The sequence below is a fragment of the Poromitra crassiceps genome (assembly GCF_964638095.1).
Source record: "Poromitra crassiceps genome assembly, chromosome: 8".
Lineage (NCBI taxonomy): Eukaryota > Metazoa > Chordata > Actinopteri > Beryciformes > Melamphaidae > Poromitra > Poromitra crassiceps.
The window spans coordinates 31,639,237-31,658,724 of NC_139629.1; the positions used below are offsets into that span (position 1 = coordinate 31,639,237).

Sequence of the window (19,488 nt, forward strand, 5' to 3'; positions counted from 1 at the left end):
GGATGAGTTTCTCCAAGCTCCGCCGGCATGCAGGCTGTGTGTTAGTGTGGGGGTGAGTTTCTCCCAGCTCCAGCATGCAAGCTGTGTGTTAGTGTGGGGATGAGTTTATCCCAGCTCCATGCAGAGATTCGTCGCCTGACGCAGGTAGCAAAGATTCGAGCAGAGCCACCAGAGACACTCCCACGGAGGAGGAGTTTGCAGTTGAGGGGGGTGGGGCACGCAGGGCACCACACAACTACACCACGTCACTACATCAGAAAATATTAGCTTCAGAGTCAGTGATGTGCTTGAAATGCTTCATTTCACAAAAGGCTCATTGGGCCCTATCGTTGCAATCGGCGTAGAAACTGCGTTTAAGGCCTAGCGCTAGGCCGCCTAGCGCAGTTAGTGGGTGTGGACCAGCGCACTCGCTATTTTGGCATCGGCGCTACACGCAGCCTCAACCATTATAACCACGCCTTTTAAGCGTAAAATTATGCATAGTCCGCTCATTGGAGAATTGCAGTAAAGAGTCACACGCTTGCCTTTTAAGCTCCAATTCCTGGACAAATCCGGTAAAACCAGACAAAGCCAAGCGCTCTGCCCCCCCCCCCCCCTCCCTTCATCCAGTCTGCCTGTCTCCATATATAGGCTATTATTCCATATTATTATGCTTCTCAAACCAATCTAACTGCAGTTTAAATACTGCAAGCATGTAAATACCCTACACTATAGCAAGATCAAAGTGAAAAGAATGTTCTAAATGCATCAGCTAGAAAAATATAGCCTATTAGATTGGTGAAAGTTTGTCCAGAAAGATATCATTTTCTCTCGCCTGCTGCAGGAAGGATGATGCACATCCAGGATACGCTCCAGGTATCCCTTGGCACCCTTAAAAACCTGATGCTGGCCTATCAGGAGGCAGTTAAAGAAGCTAGGTACTCCTATTTTTCGAATCTAATTTTAAGCAACCGTCATAACCCTAGAATTCTATTCCAAACCATCAACACTGTAATCAATCCTCCTCCCACCCAGCACATGGAGGCTTCTGCTGAGAAATGTGAAGAATTTCTCCAACATTTCATGAGCAAAATTGATGACATCAGGCTCCAGATTGCTCAGGAAGCCAAAAACCCATGCGCTGTCTCTGCACCTTCCTACTCTGAATCTTTAGCTAGGTTGTGCAATTTTGATGAAATTTCGATGCAAAATCTAGAGGAGATAGTGTCTAAATTAAGTTCATCGTCCTGTCAACTAGATGTCCTTCCCACTAGATTCCTCAAGGAGACTTTTCCATTAGTTGGCCGACACATCCTGTCTATTATAAACTCTTCATTATCCACTGGATGTTTCCCCTCTAGTTTTAAACACGCAATTGTCCGACCTCTCCTAAAGAAACCTACACTTGACCCTTTAATTCTTAACAATTTTAGACCAATCTCTAACTTACCATTTTTATCTAAGATTCTAGAAAAGGCTGTTGCCACACAATTAGTGTCGTTCATGAACAATAACAACATATTTGAGGAATTCCAATCAGGATTCCGTGCCCAACACAGCACGGAAACAGCCCTCATTAAGGTCTCTAATGATCTATTGCTTGCAGCGGACTCAGGGGCTTGTTCAATCTTAATTTTGCTTGACTTGAGTTCTGCTTTTGATACAATCGACCATAGCATCCTGTTAGAACGCCTGGAAAATCTTGTCGGCATTACAGGCTGTTCCCTTGCCTGGTTTCGCTCCTACTTATCTGATAGGTCCTTCTCCGTTGTTATGGGGGAAGTATCGTCATCTTCTGCCCCCCTCTCATGTGGGGTACCACAAGGCTCGATCCTGGGTCCTTTATTATTTTGTATTTATATGCTTGCTCTGGGACAGATCTTCCATAAGCATAATGTTAATTTCCACTGCCATGCGGACGACACGCAGTTATATATGCCACTTCGAAGCGAACAATCCGACAACCTTGTTCGTGTTATGGCCTGCATCTCTGATGTGAAGTCCTGGATGTCTCAAAATTTCCTCAGACTTAATGAGTCCAAAACGGAGGTAATCTTCTTTGGCTCCTCAAACCGGACGTCTATATGGCATAATAACCTAGGCAGCTTATCCACAAACATCAAAGAGTCTACGCGCAACTTGGGGGTGACTTTTGACTCTGATCTAGGTTTTGATAAACAAATCTCCAAGGTAGTCCAATCCTGCTTTCTACAGCTCCGAAACATAACTAAAATTAAAACCTTCCTCTCTCAAACGGACCTAGAAAAAGTAATCCACGCTTTCATTTCATCCAGACTGGACTACTGTAATTCTCTCTATTCAGGACTCAGCCATAAATCCATCTCCCGTCTCCAGCTCGTACAGAATGCAGCTGCTAGACTCCTAACAAACACAAAGAGACATGACCACATCACTCCCATCCTTGCCTCCCTTCATTGGCTTCCTGTTAAATTTAGGTGTGATTTTAAGATTTTATTGATCACGTTTAAAGCCATACATGGCTTTGCTCCCACTTATATTTTAAACTTATTAGCTCCATATGAGCCTAGCCGCTGCCTGCGCTCCTCCGGCCAAACCTTTTTAAAAGTTCCTAAAGCCCGCCTTGTCTCAAAAGGAGACCGGGCATTTGCGGTTCGCGCTCCGCAACTGTGGAACTCCCTTCCCGAGGCTATTAGGCTAGCAAACTCCGTAGTTTCTTTTAAATCTCTTCTTAAAACGTATTTTTACAGGCAAGCTTTCTCTTAATTATGCTATCTCTTTGCTTTTTATTTGTTTTTATCTGCATATTCTCATTGTTTTACTGTCGTTTTAATTAGATTATTTTATCAGCATTATTTGATTGTTCCTTTTGGTTTTATTATGGGGTATTTATTTTATATTCCTCAGTATGTATAATCTCTTATCTTGTTGTGTGAAGCACTTTGTAACTTTGTTTTGAGAAGTGCTATACAAATAAAGATTACTTACTTACTTACTTACTTACATAAATATACCCTAAAGTCATTGCATAAATGTGCTTTTATTGTAAAACTAAATGTGAAGTAGGGCCAAGTTATTGGAGCGGACATCACAGTATAGCAGATGACAGTAGAAGCGCGTTCCGCTGTCACTTATCTAAATCACGTTAAATCGACAAGAGATATATATAGGCCCAGGAGGACATATATGTTTCACATAGGGTGGTGTTTTCATTTCAATGTTTTATTTGGTCCAATATTGAAATGTTCTACAATTGCAGGTTGTGTTACCATTACACATTATTTAGATCCTCCCTTAATATAGGTTTTCGGCTCATTTGGTTGCTATTTAGTAGCGAAATGGAGTACCACAATGCATGCTGGGACAGGACATGTCAGGCAGTGAACTTACAACTTATTTTTCCTATGAGAAGTGTGTTGTGTCTGTCTGAGCGAGGGAGTCAGAGAGAGAGAGTCGTATTGTGCCTGTCAGACTGAGGAGAGAGGGAGAGAGTGACACAGAGAAGGGAGCCAGAGGGGAGCGCTCCACGCAACCAGCGCACTGAATAGGCCTGGTTTTCAAAAGCGCAAAGCGCTAAATTTACGCCAGGTGGGAAAATATCATTAAGCCGATATTTAACGGCGAAACGCCCATTCTCGCCCATTCAGGGAGTGCGCCACGCCCAATCGGCCTAAAGCGCATTTACCAGCCTAAAGCCATGTTGATATCTTCCCAAGGCAAGGCACGTTTTTTAGCGCCGAAGGCCCATTTTAGCGCCGAAGGCCTGTGGGAGAATAGGGGCCATCATCTCAGCTTCTAGTTTGAAACGTCTGTTTTTGGTGAAATCAACCTATCTTCTACTGCTGAGAACTAAAGAACGGAAAATGATATCAATAAACTTTTTTTTGCTGATGATACAAGAGAGTCTCATCGTTCTTTGGGCGTGTTCGGTGTTTACATAGTAATATCACACAATATTCTGTGGGTCTTGAGAAATCACTGAAAACGCTCTGAAAGGGCTGGCACTGGGAGCATCCGTTTTCCAGAAATGGCTGGCACTCAATGAGTTAATGACACATCCATCCAAAAGGAATTCCACTTTCCACTCCACAAATACTGTACCTCTCTGCGCTGGGAGCGCAGCCGTAATCGAAGTGCAGAGCGCCCAGCGGAGAGAGGTATTTGCGCGTAAGAGGTCCTTTTCAAAGCTCTTAGCGCAAAGTAATTGCGCGCTGCTGACGATACGGTAACGCCATCTATCCCACATTTTAGCGCTGAAACGCCTGCTTTGGCATGGGGCAGCCAATGCCCAGTACAATTATCACAGGCATGCACTTGTGTCCGCCCCCAATTTGCATTGCGCACGGCGTTAAACGAAAAAATTAGCGCTTTTGGGAATATAGAGGCCTGAGTATTTTAGTCTCGTCTTAGTCTTGGGGGAAAAAGAAGTAAACGAATATTTTTCGTCGTAGATACCTACCAACACGAGGGTTGCAGTAATCAACTGGGGAAGTTTCATATCTATTAAAGGTCCCAATTTGTGCAGCTGTAACCTCTTAAAAACGTGTGTCTCTGGTCCATAAAACATGATTCTGGATTAATTTGTCGAAAATATAGCAACCCCGTTTGTTGTGACGGAGTTGTCACTTCCTCATCTCGTTGCGTCCCAAGAATGGTCTGTTTCTATAATATATTCAGAACTAACAGTTCCCATTGGCCGCTGAGGGAGAGCCCGCCCCAGGCTCCCAGCGGCCAATCAGATTAGCATCTGTGGACCAGCACGCTAGGTTGTGTCCACAACTAACGCTATCGCTAACTTAACGTTGCTACGCAAAAGAGGACATCTCAAAATGCCTAGACTTACCGAATGCACCTCCGCAGTTGCTGGATCACGTACAGTTGGCGTCGCTCCAGCTAGAAGTGTTAATTTTGTGGCTATAGACAAAATGGTGCAGGTAGCTTGTGTGAGAGAGACCCGCGCAGTATGCAGGAGGAAGCTTGTGACGTCCCGATACCCCGTCTGGGAAACAGAGCGTTTGGGGGTGTGGCTTGAAGGAGACTGCAGGGGGAAGCTGGATAGGGACAAATCCAACTGTGGCAGTTCTGAGCTTGTGACCACTCATTACAGGGAGGGCTGACAGCAGTATATATGCATTTACAAGTAAAAACAGCTTTTGCACGGAATGGGACCTTTAATTAAAATGTTTACCCTATTCACCTGTAGTGTCTGTTTTGGTTGGATCATATTTAAGTGATTTTCCAAACGATTTTCCAAACGTTCCCCTCATAGAATTACTTAAGACTTTTTTTTCCTCATATAGAACATATTGAGGATACAAAATCCATTGAGTTTGGTTTTGTGGCAATTAGTGAGAGGTTGACCCAAATGTTGTGTAAAATGGCTGGATAATGAAAGTGGAAGCCTCCTCTTACCTGCCACGGTGACTCTCGCGGTGGCCTTGACGGTGTTGGCGCCGGCGCTGTGCCTGTTGGAGGCCAGGCAGGTGTAGAGTGCCGGCATGCTCACCGTCACCTTCAGGACGGACAGGATCACCTGCCCCACCAACGTCTCCTCCACTGACGCCCCTGAGATCTGCAGCAAAAACACCAGGAGGAACGAGAGAAACACAGCAGAAACATTTCATCACATGCAAAGAAGACCAATAACCATATCCCACGCGGCCTGGTAGGCAACCGTGAAATGGCACAAATGAATCGATCGATCGATCTATTTATCTATCTCTCTATCTCTCTCTCTCTCTATCTATCTATCTATCTATCTATCTATCTATCTATCTATCTATCTATCTATCTGTCTGTCTTGTATGTGTGTGTGTGTGTGTGTGTGTGTGTGTGTGTGTGTGTGTGTGTGTGTGTGTGTGTGTGTGTGTGTGTGTATACATGTATATATATATATACATACTGTATATATATATACATATATATATATATATACATATATATACATATATATGTATACATATATATGTATACATATATATATATACATACTGTATATATATATACATATATATATATATATATATATATATATATATATATACATATATACATATATATGTATACATACATATATATATATATATATATATATATATATATATATATATATATATATATATATATATATATATATATATATATATATATATTAGGGCATTCACGACTAGTGCATTTTACTAGTCGACTAGTCGTCCCTAAAGGTAGTCGACTAGTCGTTTTTTTTTTTTTTTTTTTTTTTATCTTTAACTCATTCTCTGCCAAAGACGTACCCGGACGTACTTTTAACAATGGCGTTCTGTGCCAAAGACGTACTCGGACGTACTTTCATGTTTTGGCTGTTTACATTACATCAGACACTTTCCCAGCCTGTGACATTGGTCCCTATCGTTGCATCGGCGCTGTTTCTAGGCCGAACGCCTGGCGCAGCTCAAATCAGTGGGCGTGGACAAGCGCACTTGATATCGTCGTGCTGGCGCTAGACGCAGCCTCAACCATTACAACCACGCCTTTTAAGCGTAAAATTATGCACCGTCATGCTCATTGGATAACTGCAATAAACGAATTGCACGCTTGCCTTTTTAGCTCCAATTCCAGTGATCCCGCAAAACCAGACGAAAGCCAAACGCTCTGCCCCCCCCCCCCTCCCTTCATCCAGTCTGTCTGTCTGCATTATAGGCTATTATTCCATATTATTATGCTTCTCAAACCAATCTAACTGCAGTTTCAATACTGCAAGCATGTAAATACGCTACACTATAGCAAGATCAAAGTGAAAATAATGTACTAAACGCATCAGCTAGAAAAATATAGCCTATTAGATTGGTGAAAGTTTGTCCAGAAAGATATCGTTTTCTCTCCCCTGCTGCAGGTAGAATGATGCACATAAATATACCCTACATTATGTAAAGTCATTGCATAAATGTGTTTTTATTGTAAAACTAAATGTCAAGTAGGGCCAAGTTATTGGAGCGGACATCACAGTATAGCACATCACATAAGCGCGTTCCGCTGTCACTTATCTAAATCACGTTAAACCCACAAGGGGTATATATAGGCTCAAGAGGACATATATGTTTCACATAGGGTGGTGTTTCATTTCGATGTTTTATTTGGTCCAATATTGAAATGTTCTACAATTGCAGGTTGTCTTACCATTACACATTATTTTAGATCTACCTTTTATATCTATTTCGGCTCATTTGGTTGCTATTTAGTAGCGAAATGGAGGACCCAATTGCATGCTGGGAGTGGACATTCACAGGCAGTATACTTACAACTGCTATTTCCTATGGGAAGCTGGGTGCTGCTATGTGTTGTGTCTGTTTGAGCGAGGGAGTCAGAGAGAGAGAGAGAAGGGTGACTCAGAGGCAGAAGAGCACTGGCGCACTGAATAGGCCTGGTTTCAGAGAGAGACAGAGAAGGGTGACAGGGGAGAGGCACAAGTGCACTGGCGCACTGAATAGGCCTGGTTTTCAAAGGCGCAAAGCGCTAAATTTACGGCAGGTGCGAAGATAGCAGTACGCCGGTATTTAAGGCCGACACGCCCACTTTGGCCCATTCTGGGACTGCGCCACGCCCATTCGGCCTAAAGCGCATTTGGCAGCGTAAAGCCATATTGATATCGTCCCAAAACAGGCGCAAGGCACGGTTTTTTGCGTTTAAGGCCCGTTTTAGCGCCGAAGGCCTGTGGGAGAATAGGGCCCGTAGTTTCAAGTCAAACTGATAAAAGGAACCCGCTAGTTTAGTATTTATGGGTGGAGCCTGTGGTCGAAACAGAGTCCGATCCAGAGTTCCCGGCTGGCGACGATGGCGAGGAAGACGCCAGCGTTTTTGTTATTGCTCCACGACGGAGCGCCATGGCGACGAAGGCTCCCCTTCACAGCGTTCTGACAGATGAATCGGAGGAGGAGAAATGGGTGCCACTTGGAGAGAGCAATGACGATGGTAAAAAGTAGCCTATTTTTTGTATCGCGTTTGAGATGAAATGATCACACACACAACATTCGAGTATAATTGTCACGCATTGTTTATAACTTATGCCACCGGCATGACTCGCTTCACGTTTTCTCTTGCCAGCTCTCCCTCTCAAGGGAGAGCTCTATCACACTCAAGGGAGGGGGAATCACATGGATACGTCAAACGCGTCAAACCGCATCACACACCCGTCCCCAGCAACCAGTGGCGGACTGCATAATCGGGCACGTCGGGCAAATGCCCGGTGGCCTGGCCTGGCCTGGCCACTCACTGAACAGCAGGCCAGGCGCCGCCTACTGGTTTACTAGTGGTTTTATTACTTTATTCAGGTTTAAAGTGGGTGCATCTCATTGTAAAATTGGACTTGGCCCAAATTGTTCTTCAATGTCAGGGCGTCATTGTAAAAGAGGGCTTGCGCTCTCAACTGACCTTTCCTGAATAAATAAAGGTAAATGAATGAAAAAAAAATGAATGAAAACGGCCCAAATTGGGCTTCAAACGGCCCAAATCGGGCTTCAAACAGCCCAAATCTGGCTTTAAACGACCCAAATCTGGCTTCAAACGGCCCAAATTGGGCTTCAAACGGCCCAAATTGAGCTTCAAAGGCCCCAAATTTTTGGCGTCGGCCCGTATCGGCCTGGCCTGCTTGGTATCTAATGCCCGGCCTGAATTATGATCCCAGTCCGCCCCTGCCAGCAACCAAGGCGAAACATGTGTCACATAAACATTTCAAAGTTTACAGCACTAACGTAGCTATTGTGTGATCTTCTGTGCTAACGTTAGTTATGAGAGGTAACGTGACAGCAGGTAACGTTACAGCACTCGTTATTCCTGTGTGTGTGTGTGTGTGTGTGTGTGTGTGTGTGTGTGTGTGTGTGTGAGAGAGAGAGAGAGAGTGTGTGAGTGTGACCACATAAGGGTTCGTTCCATTTGTTTATGCTTTTATCAAGCTAAGCTAAAAATCCACATGGCAACTGTAAAATACATTCTCTTATTTTTTATTTTTTATTTATTTATTTGGGAAAACAAATACTGTATATGTCTGATGTGTCACTGAGGCAAAAAATAAAAGGCTCAAAAGAGAGTTCTGCTTGAAACGGTGTCCTTCACTAAAAACCTCTTTTTCTCATATTTCTGTCCAAAGGAGGGCATTTTTAGTGAAAACAAGCTAACTTCCACTGCTTGTAACTAAACAAGGAAACATGGGAGAGTTTCAGTTTTTTACAAGGGGTAAGAAGAGAGTCTCTGCTTTATTGTGAGATATGTTGTGTAATTTTATTCCTAGCACAGAATATTCTGTGGGTCCTGGAAGATCAGGAAATATGCTCAAAATCCTGGCACTGGGAGCACACAGACCGAAATGACCCTGGCAGAGAATGAGTTAAGAAAGAACATGAGGTATTTACACGACATACATGGACTATCATATCCCATATCCATATCCCCCACAAAGAACATCAAAACACAACAAAACAAAACAAGAAAACTGCATAAGATACACAATAATCCAAGAACAAACAAGACTATTGGACAAACAACCACACAAAAACAATGCATTCAGCTCCTATCCTGATAAGCCTAATGACACTGGGGTAAAAAGTTCAAAGTCAAACTCTGTATGTGGTTGCCATATTTTGGGGATGTCTAAGAATCTGCCTTTGCTCTTAGTAAATGTTATCCAACGTATGGTAGCTTGAGAGTTCATTCCACCAGTGAACTACAGCTGGGGGATTGGATGCTTTCCAATTTAAAGCTATGCATTTCCTAGCTGCCAACAGGGCAATATCTATGTATTTACTTTGAATGCATTGTTTTTGTTTGGTTGTTTGTCCAATAGTCTTGTTTGTTCTTGGATTGTGTATCTTATGCAGTTTTCTTGTTTTGTTTTGTTATGTTTTGATGTTATTTGTGGGGGATATGGGATATGGGATATGATAGTCCATGTATGTCGTGTAAATACCTCATGTTCTTTCTTAAAGATAAAAAAAAAAAAAAACGACTAGTCGACTATTAAGCACAGTGTCGACTAGTGGTTTTACTAGTTGACTAGTCTGTGAATGCCCTAATATATACATATACTGTATATGTGTATATATACGTATGCATTACTTCCACGGCTTGCCGTCTGGTAAAAAAATTAATGATTCCTCGATGGTTCCATCGAATATACAGTGGATATTTCTGTATTTACACTTGTATCTATGTGTGTGTGTTTGTGTGTGTGTGTGTGTGTGTGTGTGTGTGTGTGTGTGTGTGTGTGTGTGTGTGTGTGTGTGTGTGTGTGTGTGTGTGTGTGTGTGTGTCTGCGTGCGTGCGTGTGTCTATATTTGAAGGTGTTTCTGACGCCGCCTGTTTTTAGAATGAGCTTCATCCGGCTACAGTCAAATTCATGACCTCAACATAGCTGCCAGAAAACCAGCTCCCACAGTCATTTTAATTGGTGCACGCACTCATACACACACACACACACACACACACACACACACACACACACACACACACACACACACTAACAATACAGAATTCTCTCTCTCTCTCTCTCTCTCTCTCCTCTAACATTCGTTATATGTCTGTATTGCTTTTTCCTTTTCTCCCACTTCTAGTTAAAACACTCATGCACACGCACACACACACGCAAGCACACACACATACCCACATGCACGCACGCACGCACACACGCACGCGCACGCGCGCGCACACACACACACACACACACACACACACACACACACACACACACACAAGCACACATACCCACACACACACACACACACGCACGCACTAACAAACAGACGGTCTATGAGTGTGAGTATTTACAGTCATTACAAGCCTGTAATCACATTGTAGCATCCACATTATGAAATAGCCAAACCTTATAGAGCAGCAGCACCATGAACATGTCTGCTGGGTTGTTAGAAGGCATCCAGTTAAACTAGTTCTTTATATACTTATACAGTATAGTATATTCATAGCTAGCTAGATAGATAGATAAATAGATAGATAGATAGATAGATAGATAGAGAGATACATAGATACATAGATACATACATACATACATATATACATAGATTAGATTTTTTTTTTGATTTTTTTTCGAACATGGTAAAAACAAAACACAAAACAAAACAAAAAATAAAATAAATATAGGCAAGAAGTGCCAAACAATCATAGTCAATTGGAATTCACAGCATACAATAGACAGCAAATTCACAATCAATTTACATTTGTTTATCATGCCCGAAAAGGAGTAGGAAGAAGTTAATACTTATCAAGTCCTACCCCTTGTTTTATATCTTTAGGCTTTTTATGACAGTATTATACTGTAATAACATGTTATACTTCTGTATTAATATATAAGAGATGTGTACATACTCACATTATATCCATAATAATATCACACATACTTTAGAGTTGTTCCTAGTACATTTGTAGCATAGCATGTACACATGTTAAAACACTCCACACCCACACCCACGCTCACACACACACACACACACACACACACACGGATACCCACCCACCCCACCCCCCACCCTTATCAGCGGGATATATTCTCCACAACACACTTGCTCTCATGCTATATTGCTTAACACCCAGAAATTTGATTTCAAATACTCTTTCAATTTCTACTTCGTTTATCATGAGTTTCTTGCTAGAGTTGATTGCACGATTGCCAAAGATTATGAATTTTGTTTTACTTAAGTTCAGTGTTAGTTTGTTGGAGTCAAACCATCTCTTTAGCTTAGTTAATTCAGTTTCCACAGTATCCAAAAGATGGTCAAGGTTCTTACCACAGCAAAGTAAATTGGTATCATCAGCAAATATAATTGTTTTTAGTACTTTAGACACTTCACAAATATTATTTATATATAAAATAAACAACAATGGTCCCAAAACCGAGCCCTGGGGCACCCCACAGGTCACATTCAATACTTCAGAACTAGAGTTGAGAACTTGAACATATTGGTTCCGATTCTCCAGATAACTGCTTAGCCAAGCGTGTGCTACCCCTCTAATCCCATATTTATATAGTTTCCTCATTAATAAGATGTGGTCAACCGTGTCGAAAGCTTTTTTTAGGTCAAGGAAAACCCCTACTGCATATTCTTTATTTTCTATTGTTGTTGATATTTCCTCCACAAACTCCGTGAGTGCGTATGCAGTTGTCCTATTGGTTCTGAACCCATATTGCTGATCACACAGTATGTTGTGTTTTGTAATTAATTTGTTTAGTCTAATGTAAAATATTTTTTCCAGTATTTTGGAGAATTGTGGCAGTAAGGAGACCGGTCTGTAATTTGAACATATATGTCTATTTCCAGTTTTGTAAATTGGTATTACTTTAGCTGTTTTCATTTTGCTTGGGAATACACCAGATTGAAGAGACTGATTACAGATGTAAGTAAGAGGTTTCACCACACATTCAATGAGATTTTTAACAATGGCCATATCGAATCCATTAGAGTCGGTAGATTTTTTACTCTTGAATGATTTAACAATGTCAACAATTTCAAATTCATCCGTTCCCCTTATAAACATTGATTTTTTTAAATTTATGACTTTACTTTCCACATCATCACTACTACCGGTATCTGCAATCTCCTCCGCCAAACCAGGACCAACACCGACAAAAGAATCATTAAATTAATTTGCTATTAATTTCAAATCATTGATTGTTGTATTATCCTTTGTCAGGAAGTGATTTGGGAATCCTGTTTTTCCAGACCCATTTTTAATTATATCATTTAATATTTTCCATGTATTTTTAATATTGTTTTTATTATATTCTAGTAAATTATTATAATAATCAGTTTGACTAATTCTCATTATTCTTGTTAATTTATTTTTATATGTCTTGTAGGTGTATTCTGCTTCTTTGGTTCTTTTCTTTAAAAAAAAATTTGTAGAGTGTTTGTTTCTTTCTGCAAGCATTTTGTATTCCTTTCGTTATCCACGGTTTATCCGCAACTTTCGGTTTACATTGTTTCTTTTGAAGAGGGCAATTAATTTCATAGAGGGTGATAATTGTGGATAGAAATGTCTCGTAGGCTTCGTTGACATCCTGCACATAAACATTCTTCCAGTTTTGTTTCATTAGGTCCTCTTTGAAAGATTTGATTGCACTTTGAGTTTTGTTCCTTGTAATATTGTATGCATTAATGTCTCTGTTGGTCCTGGTAAAGCCCTGAATGACCGCAAAGACCGGCAAATGGTCACTTGCATCATTAATAAGTATTCCACTTACTATTTTCCTATCTATAACATTTGTGAATATATTATCTATTAATGTAGCACTGTGGGTTGTAATTCTGGTTGGGCGTATTATTGAGGGATATAGGCTCAAACTGTAAATTGAATTAATGAACTCAGTAGTTGAATTATGATCAAGTGGATTTAGTAGGTCGATGTTGAAGTCCCCACATACAAATACCATTTTCTTGTTGGTTATGGGGTCAAACAGCCCAGTTACCTTGTCTCTGAATGTATCGATGCAAGATCCTGGCATTCTATATATACAGCTTATTATTATATTTTTTTCTTTCTCAATTTCGATTTCAACAGTGACACATTCCATGATATTGTCTATGACCAAAGACATATTGCCAACAGATTTGCTTTTATAGTTGTTATCGATAAATAAGGCAACCCCCCCACTTTTTTTGGGGTTCTATTCATAAAAAACAGCTCATATCCCTCTATTCCGACCACAGCAGCTTGTTCATCATTTAGCCAAGTTTCAGAGATCGCTATTACAGTGAATTTCTTATCCAGATGTCTCAGACATATATATACACATATATAACGTATATATGTATACATATATACATATATACATATATACATACATACATACATATACTGTATACATACATACATACATACATACATCGATAGATGCATAGATAGACAGATACATAGATAGACAGATATATAGACAGACAGATAGATAGATAGATAGATAGATATATACATACATACATACATAAATACATACATACATACATACATACATACATACATACATACATACATACATACATACATACATATATAGATATATACATAGAAAGATAGACAGACAGACAGACAGACAGACAGACAGACAGATAGATAGATACATAGAAAATTTGATAGATAGATAGATAGATAGATACATAGATAGATAGATAGATAGATATATAGATAGATAGATAGATAGATAGATAGATAGATAGATAGATAGATAGATAGATACATAGATAGATAGATAGATAGATAGATAGATAGATAGATAGATAGATAGATAGATAGATAGATAGATAGATAGATAGATAGATTTTAAGTTAAGTTATCCTTTATTTATCCCCTTGGGGAAATTCATCCTCTGCATTTGACCCATCCTCTACTAGGAACCTTCCTAGAACTAGGAGCAGTTGGCAGCCACTGTGCAGCGCCCGGGGACCAACTCCAGTTATTTTGCCAGTACCTTGGTCAGGGGCACTGACAGGAGTATTAACCCTAACATACATGTCTTTCTTGATGGTGGGAGGAAACCGGAGCACCCGGAGAAAACCCACACGGACACGGGGAGAACATGCAAACTCCACACAGAAAGGACCTGGGACGGACCGGGGTATAGATATATAGATAGATAGATAGATAGATAGATAGATAGATAGATAGATAGATAGATAGATAGATAGATAGATAGAAAATGCCAGTAGTTTGTGGATATTAGTGTCTTTTTTGGCCAATCTAAAAGGGGTCTTAGCTAAACAGACAGCTATATGTGCCATCATCTGCCTTCATGATGAGAATTCCCTCTGTTTAGAACACTGATATACCACAGCAGCTAGCCATTAGCTACAGCTGGTGGTGTATGTGTGTGTGTGTGTATGTGTGCGTGCGTGCGTGTGTGCGTGTGTGTGTGTGTGTGCGTGCGTATGTGCGTGCGTGTGGGGCGTGCGTGTGGGGCGTGCGGGGCGGCTTTAGCTCAGGAGGTAGAGCGGGTCAGCCAATGATGCAAGGGTTGGCGGTTCGATCCCCGCTCCCTCCCAGCTGCTGTCGTTGTGTCCTTGGGCAAGACACTTAACCCTCCTTGCTCCCAATGGTGTGTAGGCACCCTGCGTGGCAGCCTGCCACCATCGGTGTATGAATGGGTGAATGTAGACTATCTACTCATTGTAAAGCGCTTTGGATAAAAGCGCTATATAAATGCAGACCATTTACCATTTGACCATTTGTGTGTGTGTGTGCGTGCGTGCGTGTGTGTGTGATGCGCACGGCGTTAAACGAACACAAAACAAGCGCAAACGCAAAATTACCGCTTTTGCGATGATAGGGCCCTATAATATATCTCCACGCTGGCCTGGGAACGCCTGGTCAGAGCTGGCTAATGTGGCCGGGGGAAGAGACATTTGGCGCCCCCTGCTGGAACTGCTACCTCCGCGACCCGACCCCGGATAAGCAGTTGAAGATGGATGGATGAATTTGTAGTTGCACATGTCCATGACGTACACAGTATGAGAATGATATAAATGAAGTTTCATTTCTTTACTAAATACATTTTAATCCAGGTTGCCTTTCCAGGCCGTCTAGTCACTTCATTGTCACAACTCTGGTTCTGCAAGGCTCTGCAGCTGACACTGTGGCACAATGCGTGTGACGTCCGCTATGTGTTGAAATGCCTCTGATGCTGGCTGACATCTGAGCTGAACTGGACTCGTGAGCACGACTCAAATATTCCTGTCGGCGTCATCGGCTTTATTTTATGAGAGGCAGAGGGGCTGAGGCAGAGAGATAGAGAGATTCATTTATAGATTCATTCACCTCTGTTTAAACGTTACCATGGCAACTCAATGAAATTCTCTTTTGCACACTCATCTCACATTCCAAATGACATCTTTCTCTTTGTCACATTGCCATATCACACTCGGCTCATTCATAAAAGTGTGTGTACGCATGGTGTAAAAGCATGCATACGGACTACATGACAGAATGACAGCTACTACATCATCACCATCACCAATAGTGAAGCAGACGACTCACAGTGTTGCCATTCTCCAGCCATGTGATGGTGGGGATGGGGTTTCCTGTAGCGTTGCACTCGAGGGACACCTGGCTGCCGTACGCCACTCTCTTCTCCTTAGGAACCCGCAGGATCCGAGCAGGAGCTGGAAACACACAGCAGGCATTCAGATAGAGACACAGAGACGTACATGTCCACAGAGACACAGCAGGTATTCAGATAGAGACACAGAGACGTACATGTCCACAGAGACACAGCAGGCATTCAGATAGAGACACAGAGACGTACATGTCCACAGAGACACAGCAGGTATTCAGATAGAGACACAGAGACGTACATGTCCACAGAGACACAGCAGGTATTCAGATAGAGACACAGAGACGTACATGTCCACAGAGACACAGCAGGCATTCAGATAGAGACACAGAGACGTACATGTCCACAGAGACACAGCAGGCATTCAGATAGAGACACAGAGACGTACATGTCCACAGAGACACAGCAGGTATTCAGATAGAGACACAGAGACGTACATGTCCACAGAGACACAGCAGGCATTCAGATAGAGACACAGAGACGTACATGTCCACAGAGACACAGCAGGTATTCAGATAGAGACACAGAGACGTACATGTCCACTAGGGCTGTTGAAACGAATTTTGATATTCGAATATTATTCGAATTTAATAATTATGAACGAAATTCGATTATTATTATTTTTTAAAAACGAATATTTAATTTTTAATTTTTTTTTTTTTTTTTTTTTTAGAACACTAGAACAGTGACAAGTTCTGACAACATACTTGAAGAAAAGAGTGTTAACTGAAGTTGACTGTTGAAGCTGCTATACTGATGTAAACCTACCTGTAGCTCTTAAAATGTATGTTAATTCATTGTTAACTGAAGTTGACTGTTGAAGCTGCTATACTGAATGTAAACATGTAGCTCTTAAGTGCAATACGTGACTGATTTTTTTTTGTTCATGGCTCATTGTTGTTTTGGCAAAGTTTACTTATTTGTTTATTGATAAGGAGCTCAAACAAAGGCTGTGTCTTTTTTTATTATCAATTATTTTATTTGAGCATTTCAGACAGCACCAATACATCACTGATGAATATTAACTAAGCTCTGGTTATCTGACCTATTTTCTAATGCAATGAATGTATGTACATTGTACAAGGAACATGTTTTCTTAAATAAACATCATTGCTGGACTATTTGTGATAAGCCTAATATTATTTTGAATATTCATCCACCATTCACTTTTCCATCTACATTTGGTAAAATGCTTAGAAAAAGTTTTACTTGGTCAAACCCAAAGATTCAGCTATATTTAGAATCAGAACATAACATAAGAGAAGACAACAATTCACTCAGACCAAAAAAAATTTTTTTTTTTTTTTTTTAATTCAATTACCGTAACACATTGACTGCCAGCTGTTTTTTTCTTGCTGTAAGTAGCTTCTGCCAAGCCGTTTTTTTGAGGATTGTGGCTCATTTTACAAGCGCCGAGGATTATTTTCTGCTTGGAGTTTGTGAACATACAATATCTCAAAAGTACTAATAGAATGTGTACTTTCTCTGTCTAAAAGAGTTAGTTTGTAGAGTTAGTAGTTATGTAAGCATTATCAGTTGAATACAGCATGGTTTTAGCATCAGAACAAATATTCAGAGATAAACGGCTTTTTGTGAAATTCGATAGAGCTGTCACTTTAACCATTCATTTTTGGCTCTCTCTCTCTCTCTCTCTCCCTCCCCCTCTCGCTCTCTCTCTCTCTCTCTCTCTCCCTTCCCCTCGCTCTCCCTCCCTCTCTCTCTCTCTCTCTCTCTCTCTCCCTCCCTCTCGCTCTCCCTCCCTCTCTCTCTCTCTCCCTCCCTCTCGGGAGGGAGACGCACTAGGTTTAATCCTAGTGAGAGGGGGAGAGGGAGAGAGAGAGAGAGAGAGAGAGAGGGAGGGAGGGAGAGAGAGAGAGCGAGAGAGAGAGAGAGAGAGAGAGGGAGAGAGCGAGAGGCAGAGTTCAACTCCTCCCTCTTCTTGGGTGCAGCGGCCGTCACAGTCTCAGTGCTTTTGCTGCTCTCCTGTGCCTGTCTGCAGGCTGCTGTTTGAGGAAGTCGGCATGGACTCGCTCGCTTCTTGGGAGTTTTGGTTGAGAGAAGCTTTTGCGATTCTGGTCATATTTATGCTGCGTGTTTCAAAGTGTGTTCCACCTGTAATGTATTATGTAAATTTGCAATCCCGCATCGCCAGCAATCAGCGTGAAAACGAGAGCGTTTTCCCCCAACCATTTTCATGAGAATGTAATACTGTAAAATCGCCTCGCCATTTCCTTGGAATGGCTTGCTCCCTTTTTCTTTGATTTCGCTCGTCTGGGGGAGCACTGTCAACACTTAGTGGGTCGGTAAAATAGATTATACACATTCAATACCTCCAATAATTGTACAGGAGACGTAAAAGGGATTGATCAACGCCCCACCGTCAAAAAAAAAAAAACGATTTTTTTTGACGTATCCATACGTCCTTGGCAGTGAAGCGCTGGATTTTTTTTGACGTATGCATACGTCGCTGGCAGTTAACGTGTTAAAAATTAATTAAAATATTCGAATATAATTCGAATATTAAAATGTATAAAGCACTGAAATTCGAATTTGATTATAGAGGGAGATTGACAGCCCTAATGTCCACAGAGACACAGCAGGTATTCAGATAGAGACACAGAGACGTACATGTCCACAGAGACACAGCAGGCATTCAGATAGAGACACAGAGACGTACATGTCCACAGAGACACAGCAGGTATTCAGATAGAGACACAGAGACGTACATGTCCACAGAGACACAGCAGGCATTCAGATAGAGACACAGAGACGTACATGTCCACAGAGACACAGCAGGTATTCAGATAGAGACACAGAGACGTACATGTCCACAGAGACACAGCAGGTATTCAGATAGAGACACAGAGACGTACATGTCCACAGAGACACAGCAGGCATTCAGATAGAGACACAGAGACGTACATGTCCACAGAGACACAGCAGGTATTCAGATAGAGACACAGAGACGTACATGTCCACAGAGACACAGCAGGTATTCAGATAGAGACACAGAGACGTACATGTCCACAGAGACACAGCAGGCATTCAGATAGAGACACAGAGACGTACATGTCCACAGAGACACAGCAGGTATTCAGATAGAGACACAGAGACGTACATGTCCACAGAGACACAGCAGGCATTCAGATAGAGACACAGAGACGTACATGTCCACAGAGACACAGCAGGCATTCAGATAGAGACACAGAGACGTACATGTCCACAGAGACACAGCAGGCATTCAGATAGAGACACAGAGACGTACATGTCCACAGAGACACAGCAGGCATTCAGATAGAGACACAGAGACGTACATGTCCACAGAGACACAGCAGGCATTCAGATAGAGACACAGAGACGTACATGTCCACAGAGACACAGCAGGCATTCAGATAGAGACACAGAGACGTACATGTCCACAGAGACACAGCAGGTATTCAGATAGAGAC

General features: G+C 41.6%; 1 protein-coding gene across 1 annotated transcript in view; it reads right to left on the reverse strand.

The window, feature by feature from the left end:
• The window catches only part of musk (muscle, skeletal, receptor tyrosine kinase), a gene marked incomplete at both ends in the record, with an annotated part of 99,122 nt that overhangs the window by 56,497 nt on the left and 23,137 nt on the right, over positions 1-19,488 (reverse strand). The window contains 2 exons of the mRNA XM_083641165.1: positions 5,371-5,530; positions 15,964-16,088. Coding sequence (XP_083497291.1) covers positions 5,371-5,530; positions 15,964-16,088 — 285 coding nt within the window. The remainder of the gene's footprint in view (positions 1-5,370; positions 5,531-15,963; positions 16,089-19,488) is intronic.